This window comes from Rhinopithecus bieti, unplaced genomic scaffold (assembly GCF_001698545.2).
Source record: "Rhinopithecus bieti isolate Rb0 unplaced genomic scaffold, ASM169854v2 scaffold_9899, whole genome shotgun sequence".
Classification (NCBI taxonomy): domain Eukaryota; kingdom Metazoa; phylum Chordata; class Mammalia; order Primates; family Cercopithecidae; genus Rhinopithecus; species Rhinopithecus bieti.
In genome coordinates, this window is record NW_016806979.1 from 1,898,728 (window position 1) to 1,917,739 (window position 19,012).

The 19,012-nt window shown below is 64.0% G+C and overlaps 2 protein-coding genes across 10 annotated transcripts in view; one reads left to right on the forward strand and one right to left on the reverse strand.

The window, feature by feature from the left end:
• AATK (apoptosis associated tyrosine kinase) overlaps positions 1-10,897 on the forward strand; it is a 47,191-nt gene extending 36,294 nt beyond the window's left edge. For 5 of the 6 annotated variants that reach the window (XM_017879293.1, XM_017879294.1, XM_017879296.1 and 2 more), the window contains 10 exons: positions 449-567; positions 695-782; positions 1,739-1,872; positions 3,292-3,376; positions 3,458-3,579; positions 4,972-5,121; positions 5,490-8,112; positions 8,230-8,377; positions 8,702-8,896; positions 9,757-10,897. In XM_017879293.1, coding sequence (XP_017734782.1) covers positions 449-567; positions 695-782; positions 1,739-1,872; positions 3,292-3,376; positions 3,458-3,579; positions 4,972-5,121; positions 5,490-8,112; positions 8,230-8,377; positions 8,702-8,896; positions 9,757-9,797 — 3,705 coding nt within the window. In that variant the 3' untranslated portion in view covers positions 9,798-10,897. The remainder of the gene's footprint in view (positions 1-448; positions 568-694; positions 783-1,738; positions 1,873-3,291; positions 3,377-3,457; positions 3,580-4,971; positions 5,122-5,489; positions 8,113-8,229; positions 8,378-8,701; positions 8,897-9,756) is intronic. The other variant, XM_017879292.1, reaches the window with a different exon arrangement.
• The window catches only part of BAIAP2 (BAR/IMD domain containing adaptor protein 2), a 78,412-nt gene continuing 70,164 nt past the window's right edge, over positions 10,765-19,012 (reverse strand). Inside the window, exons 1-2 of one of the 4 annotated variants that reach the window (XM_017879301.1) lie at positions 13,272-13,952; positions 10,765-12,388 (exon numbers count right to left, since the gene is read on the reverse strand). In XM_017879301.1, the coding sequence (XP_017734790.1) occupies positions 11,072-12,319 (1,248 nt within the window). In that variant the 5' untranslated portion in view covers positions 12,320-12,388; positions 13,272-13,952 and the 3' untranslated portion in view covers positions 10,765-11,071. Of the gene's footprint in view, positions 12,389-13,271; positions 13,953-17,429; positions 17,476-19,012 lie in introns of those variants that run through there. The other 3 variants (XM_017879299.1, XM_017879300.1, XM_017879297.1) reach the window with 3 other exon arrangements.

The following is a 19,012-nucleotide window of genomic DNA, read 5'->3' on the forward strand; positions in this document are numbered from 1 at the left end:
CCCCGAGGGTCCCTTCTCTGGCCCCTGGGCCCTGCTGGATCCCTCCTCAGGGAGGTCTTCAGGGTCTGGCTGCAGCCCCTTCTCCGTAGGGGGTCCTGGGGTCAGAGGTACCTGGGGAGGGGCCCTGGGAGGGAGAGGAGCAGGCTCTTGGTCCTGGCCTTCCCCCGACCCTGGCCTAAACGAGACAACTGGGTCCCTCTTCCTCACTTCAAACCTCCAGAGAGAGAGAGAGAGAGAGGGCAGCGGGAGACCTTGGGGAGAGAGTAACACAAAAGACTCAGAATATTACAGCCAGAAGGTCGCTGGGAGGGGTCCGGAACCCACACCCTGCGCTGCAGTGAATGGACTGGGCATAGGAGGAGAAGGGGCCGGGGCGGGTGGAAGAAGAGTAAGGCCTGGAAGCCGGGGCCTGTGGAGGCGGAGCAGCTGCGGGGGACGCTGTCCACAGGTGATCCTGGGGGAGGTGAACGCTGGCGTCCGCAGTGCCCAGGTGGTGGTGAAGGAGCTGCAGGCCAGCGCCAGCGTGCAGGAGCAGATGCAGTTCTTGGAGGAGGTGCAGCCCTACAGGTGGGAGGCCATCGAGCACAAAGGCCCACACTGTGCGACCCCCTCCTCTCCCTCCCCTGCTCGGCCCGCCTCCCCCCTCCCCGCTCCCGCTCCTCCCAAGTCAGGGGCCGCCTGTCCACTCCTGCAGGGCCCTGAAGCACAGCAACCTGCTCCAGTGCCTGGCCCAGTGTGCCGAGGTGACGCCCTACCTGCTGGTGATGGAGTTCTGCCCGCTGGTGAGCTGCTGCCTGGGGGGACCTGGGGCCTTTGCTGAGCCGGGGCTCTCCCTTGCCCTGCCAGTGTCTGGTGCCACCCCCTCCCTGGGGGCCTCACATCCTCCCTAAAGCCAAGACCCAGGGACCCTGCCCCACCGCCTTCCAGAGGAGGCCATGGGAAGACCCAGCCTCCCTGGGGAGGGACTGTGGGGGCTGGGCACAGGACAGGCCTGCGCTGGGACTCCTTGCACCCCTGGGGAGCTGCCAGCTGCTTGCTCACCTGCCTGTGTGCCCTGTGATTCAGGGGGAGGCATCCTGGGCCAATTGGGGGGGCCACTGCTCCATTGGGGCTCCACGGCCTCACTCAGGCTTGAGTTTGTCATGGGGGACTGGGGATGGCCACTTCCCCAGGCTGCCTGGAGTCCTGGGCCTGCCCGTCACCACCCCCCCGGGGACCCACCCCGCCAGGGACCTGCCCCCCACCCCCTTGCACATACACAGCTCCTGCACTGAGCCGAGCCTGCCCGCAGCTGGGCTAGGTCCCCTGCTGGCTTCCCTTGGGACAGGGGCCCTCACACATTGGCGTCTGGACTCCTAACCCTGGCCCTCCCAGGAGCTGGGCTTTCAGCAGGTCAGGGGCTGCCGACCAACCCTCGACCACCAGCCCCAGGCTCCATTAAGCAGATCCACCTGGGCCCTGCATTTCTCTCTGTACCACAGGCCAAGGGACTCCTGCTGCCCAGGGCTGGCTGAGGGGCAGTGGAGAGGGAGCCTTCAGTCCAGCCCAGCCCTGGTGGACACAGCCCCTCTCCAGGAACTGTTGGGTGTCAGCCACTGTGCAGGGCGCGGGGCTGCTCTGGGCAGCTGCTGTCCGTCAGCTGTGGGTAGGGGTGGAGGAGTTGGGGAGGTAGGCAGGGACCTTCCAGGGTGGCCAGTCCCCAGTCTGCTGGTGACTGCACCATGCCCCCTTTCTGCAGGGGGACCTCAAGGGCTACCTGCGGAGCTGCCGGGTGGCGGAGTCCATGGCGCCCGACCCCCTGACCCTGCAGCGCATGGCCTGTGAGGTAGCCTGTGGCGTCCTGCACCTGCATCGGAACAACTACGTGCACAGGTGAGGGTGGGCGCGGGCCAGTGGCCAGGAAGCCCTAGGCCAGGGCTCCTCCCTGCTGTAACCCTTGGACTGGGGCCCTCTCTGTGCCTCGGCCCCTCCCCTGAAGGAAGGGCATAGGGGCGGGTCCTGCCACAAGGGGGTTGCAAGGACCGGCCAGGTTCATCTCATGCAGCATCAAACAACCACTATGCAAAGGGATTTTATGACGTTTTTGAAAAATTGGGAAGACAATAGTTTGACACCCACTTTGCAGGTTTAGATGAAGAAATGTGCACTGTCATGCTGGCCTGTTCTCTGTCCCCGAGGCAGTCAGCCACCACCCTGCAGCCCCACACCAACCCCACACTCCGTCTCCCTCAAGTCCCAAAGGGAGGGCTTAGCAGGCCCTGCTTCGCAGAACCCTGGAGGGAGGGTTCTGTCCTGCTCGGGCCAGGATGCCCAGCCCCTGGGGCCCCGGGGGGACATGCTGGAAGAAGTGGCGAAGGACATGTGGCCCCGCCAGCCCCAGATGCCGCACGGCCGTCCTCTCCAACAATATCCTGGTGCTGAGTGATGACTCAGGTGACTCCAGCATCAGTGATTTTGTTGAAGAGGGTAGCTGCCAGCCTCCCGACCTGCCCGCCGAGCCCCAGCTGCCCTGCCCCCAACCCCACCCCATCCCACCCCACCCCATAGGCCCAGGACACGTGGGCCTATAGCAACCCCCAGCACACAGACACGGGCTTATGTGGGAAGGGACAGCCTGGGTTGGGCTCTGTCCCCACCCTGAGTCCTGAGCACAGAAGTAATACCACAGGTGTGGTAATGTCTACCCAGTACCCTATGCCTCCGCACACCCACGTGACCAGCCAGGCAGGTGGTCATAAGCCAGCAGCCAAGGCAGGCTGGGTTGGAGGTAGTGCCAGGGGTAACCCGTGTTTTCTGCAGACCCTACCCAACCCTGGGGCCAGTGGTGGCTCCAGTGAGAGAGAGCTCCAGCTCTGAGTAGGCATGGCAGGGCTGGGCCCTGAAACTGGACTCTGGCAGCTGGCAGGACCCCTGGGATACTCCAGGCCTCAGTTTCCCCATCAATTCCCACCTCCTGGGGAACTGAGGGTGATGGTGTGGTAGGGCTGGGAGGAGAGGGTCCTAGAGAAGCGTGGATGGGTCCAGTGGGTTCTGGCAGGTCCTCACCCTCTCTAGGCCCCATCCTCATCTGCATAACATTTGAGGCCCATGCACACGGTCCCTCCCCAGGTCTCAGGACTGGGCACAGGATAGGGCCCTAGGCAGGGGTGGGTGTTGGCAGCATCTCCAGTGCCCCTTCCAGCCTGGGCTGTGAGCCATCCAGGTGTTGGCAAAGGACCCCTGTGCTGGACTCCCCGACCTGGCACATCCCACTGACCCTGCCCCCGCCCCCGCCCATGACCCTGCCTGCAGCGACCTGGCCCTGCGGAACTGCCTACTCACGGCCGACCTGACGGTGAAGATCGGTGACTATGGCCTGGCTCACTGCAAGTACAGAGTGAGTGGGGTGGGCTGGGCTGGGCTGGGCATGAGGGGCGGGGCCTGCGCCGGCAGGGGTGACCCGTCCCTGTGCCAACAGGAAGACTACTTCGTGACCGCCGACCAGCTGTGGGTGCCTTTGCGCTGGATCGCACCGGAGCTGGTGGACGAGGTGCACAGCAACCTGCTTGTCGTGGACCAGACCAAGAGTGGGAACGTGTGGTGAGTGAAGCCCTGGTAGCGCCGTGAGGGGCTGAGGCCGAGTGCCACCCGCCCACCCATGTCAAACCATGGCCACGAGTAGTGAGGTTGGAGGGCTGCCGGAGCCACCTGTAGTGGCCGCACGCCAGCAGCCCAAGTGGCTGGTTGGGTGGCGACCCCACACTGGTGGAGACACTGTCCTGACAGCTGCACCAGGGACCCCTGGGCTGACACCCACCCATGGTGGGGTCAGAGCACACATACAGGGCCAAAAGCTAAAAGCCCGGCCTCAGCATGCTGGGGGGTCTGTCCTGGGATGGGAGACTTGGTGTGCACCTGTGCCTGGGGAGAGGGTCTGGGTGGGGTGTTGGCTGCCTTCAGGGGAGTGTAGGTCAGGCCTTGCCAGGCAGAGGAGGTGACGGTGAGGGTGCTGGGATCTCCCACAACCACAGCCTGGAGGCCCCCATCCTGAGCACCCAGCACGGACTGTTCATTCCTACCTGGTGTAGCCTCTGAAGGGGTGGGGCCAAGCTGCCCAGGGTAGTGGTCTGCCCTGGGGTGGGCGCCCCTTCCTGCCCTCACCTCTGCTGCTTCCCCCGCAGCCCCCACCACTCCCAGGCTGCGGTCTGGCCGCCTTCTGCTTCTGGGGAACTCTCAGATCCCATGGGCCAGGCTGCCTCCCTGAGCTTTCGGGGTCTCCTCTAAGCCACTTGACTGTGCCCCATCATGGACGCTGTCCCCTCCTTACCTCTCCACCAAGGCCCCTTCCTGGCCTGCCCACCCCACTGCACACTGGCTGGGGTCTCCAGTCACCGGGCTCTGGCCAAGGCCATGGTGACATCTTGCGAAATCACCTTTGTCTCACTCTGCAGCCTCTTGGGACAGCCAGGGACCAAAGTGGCTAGGTGAAGCCACAGCCTACAGGAAGGAGACCCCAATTGCCCTACCCGCCCACATGCTCTGTGCACCCCTGCCTGTTCCCCGGCCCTGCCCATGCTGGCCTGAGGCGTCCCCTCTCTCCCCCTCCCTCAGTCCCCTGCTGATGTTGGCCTTACCCTGCCTCGGGCTCCACATCTGCCCTCCAGCTCCGCCAGGGCAGCTCCCACACTGGGCAGTGTCTGGTCTTCAGTGCATCAGTGAATGAATGAATGAGTGGACAAGCAGATGGATTTGGCCAGCCTGGCCTTTATGTGCAGGCTCCACAGGTGCTCGGCTTGGGCCTGGCCAGGTGCACATTCTGTCTGCTCAAAGGAAGGGCTGTCCTCAGGGAGGGGCGGCTGGTGTGGTGCCAGGCCCTGGTCCTGAGGCACTGGCGTGATGGCGGGAGCTGCCCCTTCGGCACCCCAGGGATCCTGCGCGGCCCTTGCTGTGGCAGGCTGTGCCCAGCCCTGACTCACGGCTGTCACCCCACAGGTCCCTGGGCGTGACCATCTGGGAGCTCTTTGAGCTGGGCACGCAGCCCTACCCCCAGCACTCGGACCAGCAGGTGCTGGCGTACGCGGTCCGGGAGCAGCAGCTCAAGCTGCCCAAGCCCCAGCTGCAGCTGACCCTGTCGGACCGCTGGTGAGGGCCCCACCGCCCTGTCCCGGACAGCCAGGCTGAGATGGGGTATCCTGACCCCCAGGCAGAGGCGGCTAACCCTGACCCCCTGGGGTTCCAGCCCTCCCTGGTCTCCCCTCTCCTCTGATAGGGCCTCTACCCACCACCTCTGCACCCTTGTGTGCAGGGAGGGAAGGCTTAGGGGGAGTGCCCAACCACCTCCTGCTCCCACGCCGCTGGGCCTGCCTTGGCAGATTTGGGGCGTCACTCAAGTGGGAGATGCCCTTAACGTCCCCAAGACACTGGGAGTTAGAGGAACCCCATCCCTGCCCCATGGACGCGTTCCTGGCCAGCGTTGCCTCTGACGTGGCCCCGGTGGGACCTCCTCGCAGGTACGAGGTGATGCAGTTCTGCTGGCTGCAGCCAGAGCAGCGGCCCACAGCTGAGGAGGTGCACCTGCTGCTGTCCTACCTGTGTGCCAAGGGCGCCACCGAAGCAGAAGAGGAGTTTGAGCGGCGCTGGCGCTCTCTGCGGCCCGGCGGGGGCGGCGTGGGTCCTGGGCCTGGTGCAGCGGGGCCCACGCTGGGCGGAGTGGTGGAGCTCGCCGCCGCCTCGTCCTTCCCGCTGCTGGAGCAGTTCGCGGGCGACGGCTTCCATGCGGATGGCGACGACGTGCTGACGGTGACCGAGACCAGCCGAGGCCTCAACTTCGAGTACAAGTGGGAGGCGGGCCGCGGCGCGGAGGCCTTCCCCGCCACGCTCAGTCCGGACCGCCCCGCGCGCCTGCAGGAGCTGTGTGCCCCCGACGGCGCGCCCCCCGGGGTGGTTCCGGTGCTCAGCGCGCACAGCCCCTCGCTGGGCAGCGAGTATTTCATCCGCCTAGAGGAGGCCACGCCCGCCGCCGGCCACGACCCCGACTGCGCCGGCTGCGCCCCCAGTTCACCTGCCATCGCAGACCAGGACGAGGACTCTGAGGGCAGCACCGCTGCCTCGCTGGCCATGGAGCCACTTCTGGGCCACGGGCCACCCGCCGACGTCCCCTGGGGCCGCGGCGACCTCTGCCCTCGCGGAAGCTTGGCGCGGGACCAGCTCTGCCCCTCACGCTCGCCCTCGCCCTCTGCGGGGCCCCTGAGGCTGGCGGAGGGCAGAGCCAAGGATGCAGACTGGGGCGTGTCCGCCTTCTGTTCGCCCTTCTTCGAGGACCCACTGGGCACATCCCTCTTTGGAAGCTCAGGGGCGCCGCCGCTGCCACTGACTGGTGAGGAGGAGCTGGAGGAGGTGGGAGCGCGGAGGGCTGCCCAGCGTGGACACTGGCGCTCCAACGTGTCTGCCAACAACAACAGCGGCAGCCGCTGTCCAGAGTCCTGGGACCTCAGCTCTGTGGGCTACCACGCTGATGGCTGCTGCAGTCCAAAGCAGACCCCACGGGCCTCCCCTGAGCCGGCATACCCCGGGGAGTCTCTGCTTGGGCTGCAGGCAGCCTCCTCTGCCCAGGAGCCAGGCTGCTGTCCCAGCCTCCCCCATCTATGCCCTGCCCAGGGCCTGGCACCTGCTCCCTGTCTGGTCACACCCTCCTGGACAGAGGTACCTGGTAGTGGGGGTGACCACCTGCAGGCAGAGCCCAAGCTTGCCACAGAGGCTGAGGGCACTGCCGGACCCCGCTTGTCCCTTCCTTCTGTCCCCTCCCCATCCCAGGAGGGAGCCCCACTTCCCTCAGAGGAGGCCAGTGCCCCCGATGCCCCTGAGGCCCTGCCTGACTCGCCCACGCCTGCTGCTGGTGGCGAGGTGTCTGCCACCAAGCCGGCTTCCACCCTGAATGGTGGTGGCAGCTCCCCTGAGGTGGAGGCACCCAGCAGTGAGGATGAGGACACAGCTGAGGCCACCTCGGGCATCTTCACCGACACGTCCAGTGACGGCCTGCAGGCCGAGAGGCCGGATGTGGTGCCAGCCTTCCGCTCTCTGCAGAAGCAGGTGGGGACTCCTGACTCCCTGGACTCCCTGGACATCCCGTCCTCAGCCAGTGATGGTGGCTATGAGGTCTTCAGCCCATCGGCCGCTGGCCCCTCGGGAGGGCAGCCCCGAGCACTGGACAGTGGCTATGACACGGAGAACTATGAGTCCCCCGAGTTTGTGCTCAAGGAGGCACAGGAAGGGTGCGAGCCCCAGGCCTTTGGGGAGCTGACCTCAGAGGGAGAGGGCCCTGGGCCTGAGATGCGGCTCTCCGCCTCCCTCAGTGGCCTCAACGAGAAGAACCCCTACCGAGACTCCGCCTACTTCTCAGACCTGGAGACTGAGGCTGAGCCCACCTCAGGCCCAGAGAAGTGTGGTGGGGACCAAGGTCCTGGGCCAGAGCCGGGCCTGCCGAGCACTGGGCAGCCATCTGCGCAGGCCTCCCTCAGGCCTGGGGTTCCTGGGGAGGCACAAGGCTCTGGCCCCAGGGAGGTGCTGCCCCCACCGCTGCGGCTTGAAGGGTCCTCCCCAGACCCCAGCACCTACCCCTCGGGCCTGGGCCCAGAGCCTCCAGAGCCCCAAGGCCCAGCCGAGGTGCCGCCTGGGCCCAGCCCCAGCTGCTCCCAGTTTTTCCTGCTGACCCCGGTTCCACTGAGCTCAGAAGGCAACAGCTCTGAGCTCCAGGGGCCCACAGGACTGTTGTCAGGGCTGACTCCACAAAAGCGGATGGCGGGCCCAGGCACCCCCAGAGCCCCACTCCGCCTGGCTCTGCCTGGCCTCCCTGCGGCCTTGGAGGGCCGGCCGGAGGAGGAGGAGGAGGACAGTGAGGACAGCGACGAGTCTGACGAGGAGCTCCGCTGCTACAGCGTCCAGGAGCCTAGCGAGGACAGCGAGGAGGAGGCGCTGGCGGTGCCCGTGGTGGTGGCTGAGAGCCAGAGTGCGCGCAACCTGCGCAGCCTGCTCAAGATGCCCAGCCTGCTGTCCGAGGCCTTCTGCGAGGACCTGGAACGCAAGAAGAAGGCTGTGTCCTTCTTCGACGACGTCACCGTCTACCTCTTCGACCAGGTGGGCCGCCGCCGACCTGTGTCTGCTCGGGGCTGGGGGTCGCGCTTCCGCAGGAAGGGGTGGGAGCGGCTGCGACTCCTGGCGGCCAAGCCACCTGGTGTTCTCTGATCCCTCCAGGAAAGCCCCACCCGGGAGCTCGGGGAGCCCTTCCCGGGTGCTAAGGAGTCGCCCTCCACGTTCCTTATGGGGAGCCCCAGCTCTCCCAGCGCCCCCAGCCCGCCGCGGCAGACTGATGGCTCCCCAGATGGCTCCACTGCAAAAGAGGGTGAGCCGGGGCGGGGCCGGGCCCACGATGTCACGGGAGGTGGGGCCTGGTCCGTGCCTTTTGGGAGGCGGGGCCTAATGTGTGACATCATGGGAGGAGCACCTGGTCCTTGACGTGTGGGAGGCGGGCTTTGGCCCGTGGCGTCATGGGAGGCCGCTTTGGTATGTGACGTCATTGAAGGCGGGGCCTGATCCGTGCCGCATGGGAGGTGGGGCCTGGGCCCGCGACATCATGGGAGGCGGGGCCAGGTCCATGACTGTGGGAGCGGGGCCGGCCCGGGATCCCAGGCTGTGAGTGCGAGTGACATCGCCACCTGGCTTGCAGGTGGCGGGTTTGCGTGGGACGACGACTTCCCGCTGATGCAGACCAAGGCAGCCTTCGCCATAGCCCTGGACCCGGCCGCACCCGCCCCGGCTGTGCCCACGCCCGCTCCCTTCTCGCGCTTCACGGTGTCGCCCGCGCCCACATCCCGCTTCTCCATCACGCACGTGTCTGATTCAGATGCCGAGTCCGTGAGAGGTGAGGCCCGTGCGAGGCGGGGCACGGAGCTCCGAGGGTGGGGCCCCTCTGTCTAGGTCCCTGCCGGGCCAGCCCCGCCCCACCCCACCCCACCCCTTCCCGGCCCCAGACCTAGCCTGGACCTCGCCTGGACCCCACCTGGCCCTCAGGCCCCTGCCTTCTCCCTGCACCCGGCTCTCCTTTGACCCTACCCCCCAGACCTGCGGCAGCCCCTCCCACCAGAACCTTACCAGCGCCTGCAGACTGACGCCCCAGGTGGAGCCCTGCTGGGGGCCTAAGCCATCACTCCCGGCCATGCCCCTCCAGTGTCCACCCCATCCCAGGCTGGGCTCATCTCTGCCAGGTGTCCCTACCCCTACAGCCCCTGCCCACATGCACGACAAGTGCCCACCTCCTCAAAGGCCCCCTGCCATCTCTCCCCTCCCCTCGGTAGACCCATTATTCCCTGTCCTGGCCTGTGGCTGCAGCCTTGGGGGAAGGTCCCGTCAGCCTCACCCCTGGCGCAGGGTGCCCCCTGCGTGGCAGAACAAGCACACAGGTCACTAGGAGATCACTACATGACCCTGGCCATCCCCTTCCTGTTCAAGCTTCAGTTTCCCTGTATGTAAAAGAGGATTCGGAGGCATTTGCTGAGCCTTGTTGGCCTGGGTCCAGTGATGCAGGAGTGGGAGAAATGGGTCCATCTCCCACTTAACACACAGCCAGATCTGCTGCAGGGAAGGGGCCCGGGCTGGCCCACAGCCCCTACTGGCCCGGCCTGTATGTGGGCCAGGGATGGAGGCCAGGTGGGAGTTGCGGGGGAGGCAGGCAGGCCCTGGTGTCTTAGGACCCTGTGTTCACTTTGTCATCCTGCTTGCCAGGCCCTGCAGCAGGTGCCGGGGGTGAGAGTAAAGAGGCTTGAGACCAGGGCAGCTCCTGCTCCTCGAGGCTGGCGTCACCAGAGCCCCTGCCAGGCAGCAGCGAGGATGGTGACCGAGAAAGTGGGGACCATGTCCTGGTGGCTGTTGGCAGCAGATTCGGGTGCCTCTGCCCCACATGGTGTCCTGGAGAAGCCCGAAGGATGAGAGGCCCTGGACAGTGGATTGGCCATGCTCCGCCCCGGAGGCAGAATTTGGGCTTCTGGGTTTGCTGCTAGCCCCTCGGGACGCCTGGAGTCACAGTGGATGTCTGTACACACACACTGAAGAGAGGCCAGTGGCCCTGGGCACGGCGGCCCCTACCCTCTGCTCTGCCTGCCGCTGCCGGCTGCCTGGCCTCGGAGGTACCATATGCCCCGTCTGGTGGCTCCTCCGGTGTCCTCACAGGACACTTGACACAGGATGAAGCATGGCCCCGAGACACTGGCAGGCTTGTGAACCTCTTCCCACCCCCTGCGCCCCCATCCTTGCCGGGTTCCTGGTGGCTCAGGGCAAGGAGTGGCCCTGGGCGCCTGTGTCAGTCCTGTGTCCTCTGCCCTTATCTCAGTCTGTGGCTGTTTCCCCTTCACTGACTCAGCTAGACCGGTAAGCCCACCCTTCCCACAGGAAATGGGCTGTTCCCACCTGGGTCCTGCTGTGGCCACGGTGGGCAGCCAAAAAGATCAGGGGTGGAAGGGGCTTCCAGGCTGCGCTCCTGCCGCCGTGGGCCCCGTTCTAGAGGTGCCCTTGGCAGGACCGTGCAGGCAGTTCCCCTCTGCAGGGCACTATCTGGTCCTGTGCCCCAGCTGCCAAAGGAGAGTGGGGGCCATACCCCGCAGTGTTGGGGGGCTGGCTCCTGCCTACAGGGAGAGGGATGGTGGGGAAGGGGTAGAGCTGGGAGCAGGGCAGCGCAGGGAATATTTTTGTAACTGCTGTGGTTGGAGCGAATGAAAGTGGGGTGACTTGAAGTTATTGTTGCCAAAGAGACGTAAAGTTTATTGTTGCTTTGCAGAGGGAATTGTTTTGTGTTTTGTTTGAGGCTTAGAACGCTGGTGCAATGTTTTCTTGTTCCTTGTTTTTTAAGAGAAATGAAGCTAAGAAAAAAAGAAACATTTGTGTGTTGTTTCCTGAGGTCTGCTGATAAAGTCCTGGACAGGAGGGGCTGTGCCATGGCTGGGGTAGGAACCTGATGCCACCCCTCCCTGGGGCCAGGAGGAAGCTGCCCCTCTCTTCCCCACTGTCCTTGGCACACCCTGGTGGAGGGGATGGTGTTCTGGCCCTACTGTGTCTGGGGGTGCAGGGGCAGATCCCTGCAGGTCTCCCTTCCTGCAGGCCGAGTTGGCCTGGTAGGGACGGGTGAAGAGAGTGGACCTACAGGCCTCTCCAGGACAGCCTCCTCCCTGCCCTTCTGAGGGCACTGTCTGTCCCTGGGCCCAGGGTGGAAGGCGGAGTCAGGAGAGTTGAACACAGCTGGGCTCCCCTGCACCCTCTGCTGGCCGGCTCTCAACTGTCCTCCTGGCCTGCCAACTCTGCAGCTTCCTGTCCCCGGGCTGTGAGTGGCTGCAGGCGGGAGTGGGCTCTGCTGGAGACTCCCCCCCAGGTAAGGGCTGCTGTCGTCAGTGCAGCTCTCAGCACACTGCATTTCACCTAACAGTATCGAAGAACACAGATCTGCTAATGAAGCTTTAAAACCCCCAGCTCCAGCGGAGCTCCCCAGTGCCTGCAGGAGTGCGTGGGGGTGGGGGAGGTCCACCCAGGAGTCCTGGGACAGATCCCAGGAGCGGGGAAGCCCCCACCTGCCAGCAGGTACTCTGCTGGTGACCCCACACAGCACCTGACAGCTGGTCTCTGGCCACAGGAGAGAGCTGGGCGGCCCTGGCAGCAAGGTTCTGGATGGGAGGCTGGGTAGGGAGGAGGCTGGGGCCTGCCCAGAGGCAGGAGGGGGCTGGGGAAGCCCTCGTGACACCGCCAGTGGGAGCCCAGGAGAGCCCCACTGAGGGGCATGGAGAGGGACCAGGCCCCACACTCCAGGCGCAGCTGCTGGGCCTGCAGGGTATGACGTGCTTATGGGAAGTTCATCTTCCACCCGGGGTGTGGGTGCTCCCATCCCCCTGCTCCCGGCCTTCTGGCCCTTGGGTGGACAGATCACACCTGGTGCAGAAGGAGCCTGTTTATTAGGGCAGGAGAAGCAGCCGGGCTCCCCTCCCAGCCACCAGCTGGCCAAATGTCCTCCCTTGACCCAGGGGCACCCCAGGGCTCCATGGCCATGTGACCAGAGGTATATACCCTCAAGAGGCGGCTCCTCGGCCCTGGGCAGCGCAGCCAGTGGGTCTCGGCCCCTCAGGGGCCTGCGCCCACCCCTGCCCAGAACAGCTGGGATCCAGCCCAGGCCAGACTCAAGTGGGGCAAGGCCAGGCAGCTGGGGCCTGGATGTTCTCTTAACAGGAACGCACAGAGGATGACAAAACAGGCTGCAGGGGCAGGGCGGGGGAAGCCACCGGATGGGCAGCGCCGCAGATGTGGCCATCAGCTGAGGAGGGGGGCAGACCTGTCGTTGGTCACTGTCGGCTTCAGCTGGACATGGGCGAAGGGATTCCTGAAAGAGAAAAATGTGGTTTTAATTTAGGGCAGAAGCCATGGGTAAATTGTGGCACCTGGGCTGCCCGATGCCCCAGGGATCCCCAGTGTTGGATGCCCACGGTCTGATCTCAGGGCACAGAGAGCTCGTAGACAACAGAGGCTGCTTTGGGGGGCAGGGAGGGTCAGGTGCCATCTGCAAGGCTGCCTGACCCCAAGGTGCACCACCCTCTGCTCACCCTACGTGACCTAGACAAGGCAGGGTGCCCCCACTCTGATCCATCACCCAGCAGCGTGGGTGGGCAGGGCCGGGGCAGGGCAGGCCAGCTGCACCCTCCCAGTGAGGGGTGGACATCACCACTGAGGCTGGGGACTCAAGACAGCCCTGAACCGGGCACACATCAGTTTGGTGGCCCCCCACCAGGCCAGGCCCACACCCGGGGACACAGCTTGGCAGAGCACCCAGCCCTGGCATGGGGGCATCCAGAGGAAGGCAGGTTAGGCTCGCGGCTCCCTCAGGGCTGCAGATGGACACCCACGGGCCCTGCAGAGCAGCTGGCCATCCCCTGGCCACAGTTGTTCCCCTGCTAAGGGCTCAGCCACCTGTCCCCCCGGGGGTGCTGCGCCCTCCCCCATGTCCCCGGGGCCACAGCTGATGCACAAATACGACTCGAGACAAGAATTTGAAATGGAACAAGATGAGCACGTTTGAGAAGGACCCCACGGATGAGGGGCGCCTGGGCTTTTCTTTGGAGTCCCCACCTTCGGAGGGGACAGCACAGGACAGGATGGGGGATGTCAGGCAGTTCCAAGGGTGACAGCACAGATGGCATGTGGACATTAAGACGCAGCAGGGACAGGACTGTGCTCCGGCAGAGCTGTGCTTGGACTGGAGCCATTACCTGGAGCGGAGTCACCTCTGGCACAGCTGGGTCCACAGGAGCCTGGGCAGCCAGGAGCAACCCCCGGGGCAGGCCGGCAGGGCTCCATCCAGCTGCCCAGGAAGAGGTGCAGGCAGCCAGAAGCAACCCCCGGGGTGGGCAGGCAGGGCTCCATCCAGCTGCCCAGAAAGAGGTGCAGGGCAGGAGCAGCTCCCTAAGCTTTCCTGAGGACTTTCTGTTTTCTAAGAACCTGAAACACTTCAGACTGAGTTTTTAAGAGAATAAAATATGTGGAAGAGACTGACGGGTCTGCGGAAAGCTCTCAGACTTCCAGATGGCGTCTGAGCATTGGCACCCTGCTGAAAGGATCTTTTGATCTCTCAAATGCGCTGGAGCCTCAGGGTCTGCTGGATTCCCAGCTGCTTTCAGCTTTGATCTGTGCAGCTTTGCCCTTCGTGGGGCCTGGGTAGGGGCTGCCTGGGGGTCCGATGGTGAGGATTCCACCTCCATCCGTGATGTCTGCCCATGCCCTGTCTCCCTGCCAGGCTAGACCCACTCCTAGGGAAATGTTCTAAGTCCCTCCACAGGCCCAGGGTCCGGAGGGAGTTCTGGGGAGATTAGAAATGGGGCTGGCTGGGCGCGGTGGCTCCTGCCTGGAATCGCAGCACTCTGGGAGGCCAAAGCAGGAGGAACCACTTGAGCCCTGGAGTTCAAGACCAGCCTGGGCAGCAAAGTGGACCCGTCTCAAAAAGTAAAAAAAAAAAAAAGAGGAAAAAAAAGCCAGGCGTGGGAGTGGTGCATGCCTGTGGTCCCAGCAACATTGGGGGCTGAAGTGGGAGGCTCGCTTGAACCCAGGAGGTCGAGGCAGTAGTGAGCTGTGTTCCTACCACTGCACTCCAGCCTGGGTAACAGAGTAAGACCCTGCCTCAAAAAAAAAAAAAAAAAAAAGGTGCGTTCCCAGAGAAGGGGCCTAGACCTGGCCCAGACCACAGCCGAGGGCAGCACAGCTGTGTGGTTCTCACTCCTGCTCCGAATCAAAGGCAAAGGCACGGTGCTAGCCCAGACCCCACGGGGAGCTGCAGGGGTAGGAAGCTCTCCCACCGGCGCAGGCCTGTTCTCTGACCTGCAGTTTTCTCTTCTTGTCTCCCAGAATGGTGGGGCCAGGTGGAGCCCGCTGAACCATCCACACTGGGTGGCTCTGAGGACCCTGGGGCTGGGGCCGCAAATGCTGTACCAGTCTCAGCCTGACGGGGGCAGTGGGTTGGCGGGGACGGGGAGAGCACAGGCCAGAGCCCAAGGCTGGCTGCGAGAGCAGGTCCACGCGGAGAGGCTGGGCGGCCCCATTTCCCCCACTCTGGCCCCTACCCCTCAGCCGTCTGGGAAAAGCGCGCCCAGGAGGCCTGCAGGGAGCTCACTGTGCTGAGAGTGGGGGCCTGAGCCAACAGAACGTGACGAAGTTTGGAGCCCAAGGTCACCGCATGGAAGCCACAGACATTGCTCCCTGCCAGAGGACACGCGCCAGGCCCCACCTCCTGCAGGACGTGGCCCTGGGCAGCAATTGCCACGAACTACCCAGTGACACCACCAGCACCTCTCCAGCCAGCGAAGGAAAGTCACCAGACAGGTCCAAGAGCAGAGGGCCCCAAGGAGGGCCTGCGTCATGTTTGGGGAGCTGCTGGTTTGGGGAGTTCAGAGGCCTGGGCTCTGTCTCCTCACTGAAAGCCGCCCCTCAGAGGCTGCTAAGCAAGGCCGCAGGGGTGACCAGTGGCTTTTGTAATTTTTAAATTGTATTATTATTTTGAGACAGGGTCTTGCTCTGTCTTCTGGGCTGGAATGCAGGGGTGTGACTAGCTCACTGCAACCTCCACCTCCGGGCTCAAGCAATCCTCTCACCTCAGCCTCCTGAGAAGCTGGGACTACAGACGCGCGCCACCATGCCTGGCTGATTTTTTGCTTTTGTCAAGATCGGGGTCTCCCCTATGTTGCCCAGGCTTATCTCGAACTCCTGGGCTCAAGAGATCCTCTCGCCTCAGCCTCCCAAAGTGCTGGGATTACAGGTGTGGGCCACGGTTCCCAGCCAACTGGCCGCTTCAAGGCATGGATGCCAGTGCTGCAGAGCCAGCTGTGGCCAGGAGGGCTGGGCGTGGGCACCTCTGCCAGGAAGGAGCTGGCCAGGGGGTCTCTTGCAGCTTGGAGTTTGAGAGACTGGGCACCCCTCCCCTGCCCACGGGGGGCTCTCGGTGTGTCCTGGGGATCCCGTGCCCACCACCCCTGCAAACCCACACGGCCTGGAAGAGTCCAACTCCCCGCGGCAGGGCAGCTTCCCACTCCAGCCCCACGGAACTCAGGAGCACCTCGGAATGCGGGAAGTCATCCAGGATAATTTTCTGAACCAACGCCTTGAAAGTGAGGCAGAAGGATTCTGAGAAGAAACAGCTGTCACAAAGCGCGTTTTGACCAGTTAGGCGACTCCAGACCCTGAGCCGGGCGGCACCACCTGTTCTCTGTCTTCTCGCGGCAGGTGTTTCTCCACGTCTTCGGAAGGTGGGCCCCTCTGGAACCGGGTCCAGCGTGGGCGCTTGGGCCTCCGCTGACAAGTATGGACCGCGGCCAGGGGTGCTCACCCCTCCACTCTCATTCCAAGGCCCCCTTCTCAGGGCCCAAAGCTGGGGCATGGCAGGGTGGCGATGGGGTTGGGAAGTCCCTTGACCAACTGCAAGTGGCTTTCGACACCCCCAATCTCAGCTGAGTTGTCAGACCAGGCAGACTGTGTGGCCAGGAAACTGGCCCCTGGCGCTGTGGAGTGGTGCTGGGGCTGAGCGCCACTGCCCCACTGGCACTGCCACCCAGGGTCTCTGCCCTCCACCAAGGGACGTGGTCCCTGACAGAGGCTGTGCCAGCCTCATCTCTGAGCCTTCACCCCTTCCAAGCCTCACCAGATGAGGGCAGCCCCCTTGCTCAGGGGGACCTGGGGGAGTGGGGGGTATGGAGGTCTCCCAGAAACAGCGTCTCAGAAGGGAGAAAGATGGAGGTGGAAGGCAAGGTGGCGGCCAGGGCCAACCCAGAGCATCTATACTATCCAGTCCCCACAGTTCAGGAGCATTTTTCTACAGAACCTTCCAGAATTCATGCCGAATATCAACAACAGAAAGGCAGCAAAGATGACAGATCTGTGATCTGCCTGTGACCTGGCTGCCCATGGGCCAGGATACCTGCTGTGACCACCAGGGAGACACAGGAACCAACGTCCTTTGTGAAGGATGCAGGCACTGGCTTTGCAGAGCCGCCCTCCTAGCAACTTAGGGATGGGAGGGTGGTAGGAAGCAGGACCCGCCCAGACACAGGTGCAGTGGATTGGAAGGTGTGGGTAAGGGCCCCCTATGAGGGCAGAGGGCCTGCTCCTGGGCAGCCTGGCACATCCCAAATATATACTGGGCACCAGGGAAGTGGCCCACTCAACCCGCGAGGAAATGGGCTCAGACCCGGACTCCAGAGTCCCACTGGAGTTGGAGCCATAGTGGCCCTGTGGCCCCCGGAGTGAGCGTCAGCTCAAACCTGGACCCAGCAGTCCAGGTCTGCAGGTGCACACTTGGGATGGAGCCAGTTGGGTCCATGCTGTGGGGCTTGGGGGACAGAAGAGGCAAGCTCAGACTAACAGCACAACCCCATCCCCAGTGGGCCCAACACCTGGCTCCAGTGCCTATGGAGCTCCCCGGGGCTCTCCCCAGGACGCCAGCCGCCAGTCCCCACGAGGCTGTCATCCTTACCAGCCCCAAAGGCACACACACCCGAAGGAGCCCAAGCTGGCGCTGCAAGTCAGGCGGGAAAGGCCCGGACTGCAGCTGCTTGCCGGGGTCACCCCTTGACTATAACTGAAGTGCCCAGCAGGGCAGGAGAGGACCACATAGAAGGTCAGGGCCAGAGCCATACCCAGCAGTGAGGGGAGCCCCGGGCACAGCCAGCCAGAGTCCACAAGCTTCCAGGAGGGGAGGAGGAGACCGTGAACCCAAGGAGGGGACCCAGTAGAGAAGGCCCAGCACCCAGAGCAAGAGGCAGGCTCAGTGGACCCCTGGCCCTGCCATGCAGCCAGGCCCTCCCCACCCAGGCTGCGTGGCTGAGGCCAGAGGGCCTGTGTAGACCCACTGGCCAGTGACCGCACAAGAACGCCAGGCAACTTACTAACTCTAGTCAGGCGGCTCAGAATCTGGCCACTTCCACATCGGCGCTGCAAGGAAACACAAGGCTCAGTTGGAGGCGGCACGGGGTCTGAGGACTCGGGGTTGCAGAGGAGGGGGAACCACGGGCGAGCTGCCAGGAGACCTAGAACTCTGGAGCACTTGGGAGTCGGCACAGAGCTGGGGCTCTGGCTCTCCCTGGACGGCGCCTGCGGACCCGGCCTCACTTGCTGGCCTGGAGACAGCCAGGAGCCTGCCTCAGCTGCAAGTGGCCCCGCGCTCTCCCCTGGGGCGGCGGGCTCCCCGTAGAGCCCGGGCACAGTGAGTGACTGTCACCGGGCCAGCACCATGCGCAAGCCCAGGTTATCTAGCAGGCGACTGAATGCCAAGAAAATACCTGGCAGAGGCAGGCACGAGGCGGGGCCCCCACGGCCCAGACGCACGCCAGGAACCGGAAGGAGGTCCATACCCAACTCGTGCAATAAATAAAACTTTTATTCAAACAAGTAACTGCAGTACAGGGCACAATTCAGATTTTTTAAAAAAGGAAAGGAAACAGGAAAAAAATATGTTCAGCACTTTACATCTTCATACAAGTGTTGCTGTTTTGTGTCTACATTCATCCATTGAGCATGGAATCCCCTGGATTTGAAATCGTTAGCGGAGCGGGAACGCCGGCGCGGAGGGGTCTCTACATAGGGCCCGGTCCGCCCTCGAGTTCCCCTTAACCTCAGGCGGTCCGCGTCTGGAGCTGCTTCCCACACAAACCAGGCCACAACCCAGGCCACGGGGAGGTGTGCGGGAGGCTTTTGCTAAACCACATCAGATAAAGGAGCGTCGCGGCTTCCCAGGGGCTCCCACCGGCAGGCAGGCTGAGCCGGGCTGTGCCCTGCACTCAATTCCCCAGAGTTCAGTGTGTGAAGAGACCAGTAGCCACTGAGTCCACTGTGTTTGTTTCTAAAGTCACCAAGACACACAAAAAGACGAGAGCGTTTAGGAAGAACCAGGCAGGAACCGCCTGTCTCCCCCAGGTGGGGCGTGTGGGTGCGACGTGCCCAGAGCTGCCCTCCCCCGGCCGGGCCCGGCCCACACACCCTGCCCCGAGCAGCCAGGTAGCCCGGGGCAGCCTTGATGCCCTCACAAGGCTGGTCAAAGGAATGTGGGGGTGGGGTGGTCGCTGGAGGTCTTTGGAGTGTCCGTGTGCGGCCAGCTGGGCAGCGCCTGCCCCCGACCTTGCTCCCGCCGCTGCCCGACGGGAGGCAAGGCCACTCTGCCACGCTGCTCTATGTACACTTGGCCCGCAGCGTCCGGAGGGAGAAGCCCTCAGGTGCCCAGGCCCGGCCTCCCTCACAGGAGCGGCCGGCTTCCTCAGGAGGCCCCTCGAGCTTGGCACGAGCCCCCTTTCTCTATGTAGCCCTCCACAGGGCCCGGGGTGACCAGGGACCCCAGCACCTTCCCTGTCCGGACAGAGGCCTTCGCGCCGGGAAAAGTCGGATGCGAGATAACAGCGCACACCGGAGTCCATGCAGATCGGTTTTGTTTTCAGGAAAATAAAAGTCCTTTTCCTATTTTCTTTTCTTTTTTTTT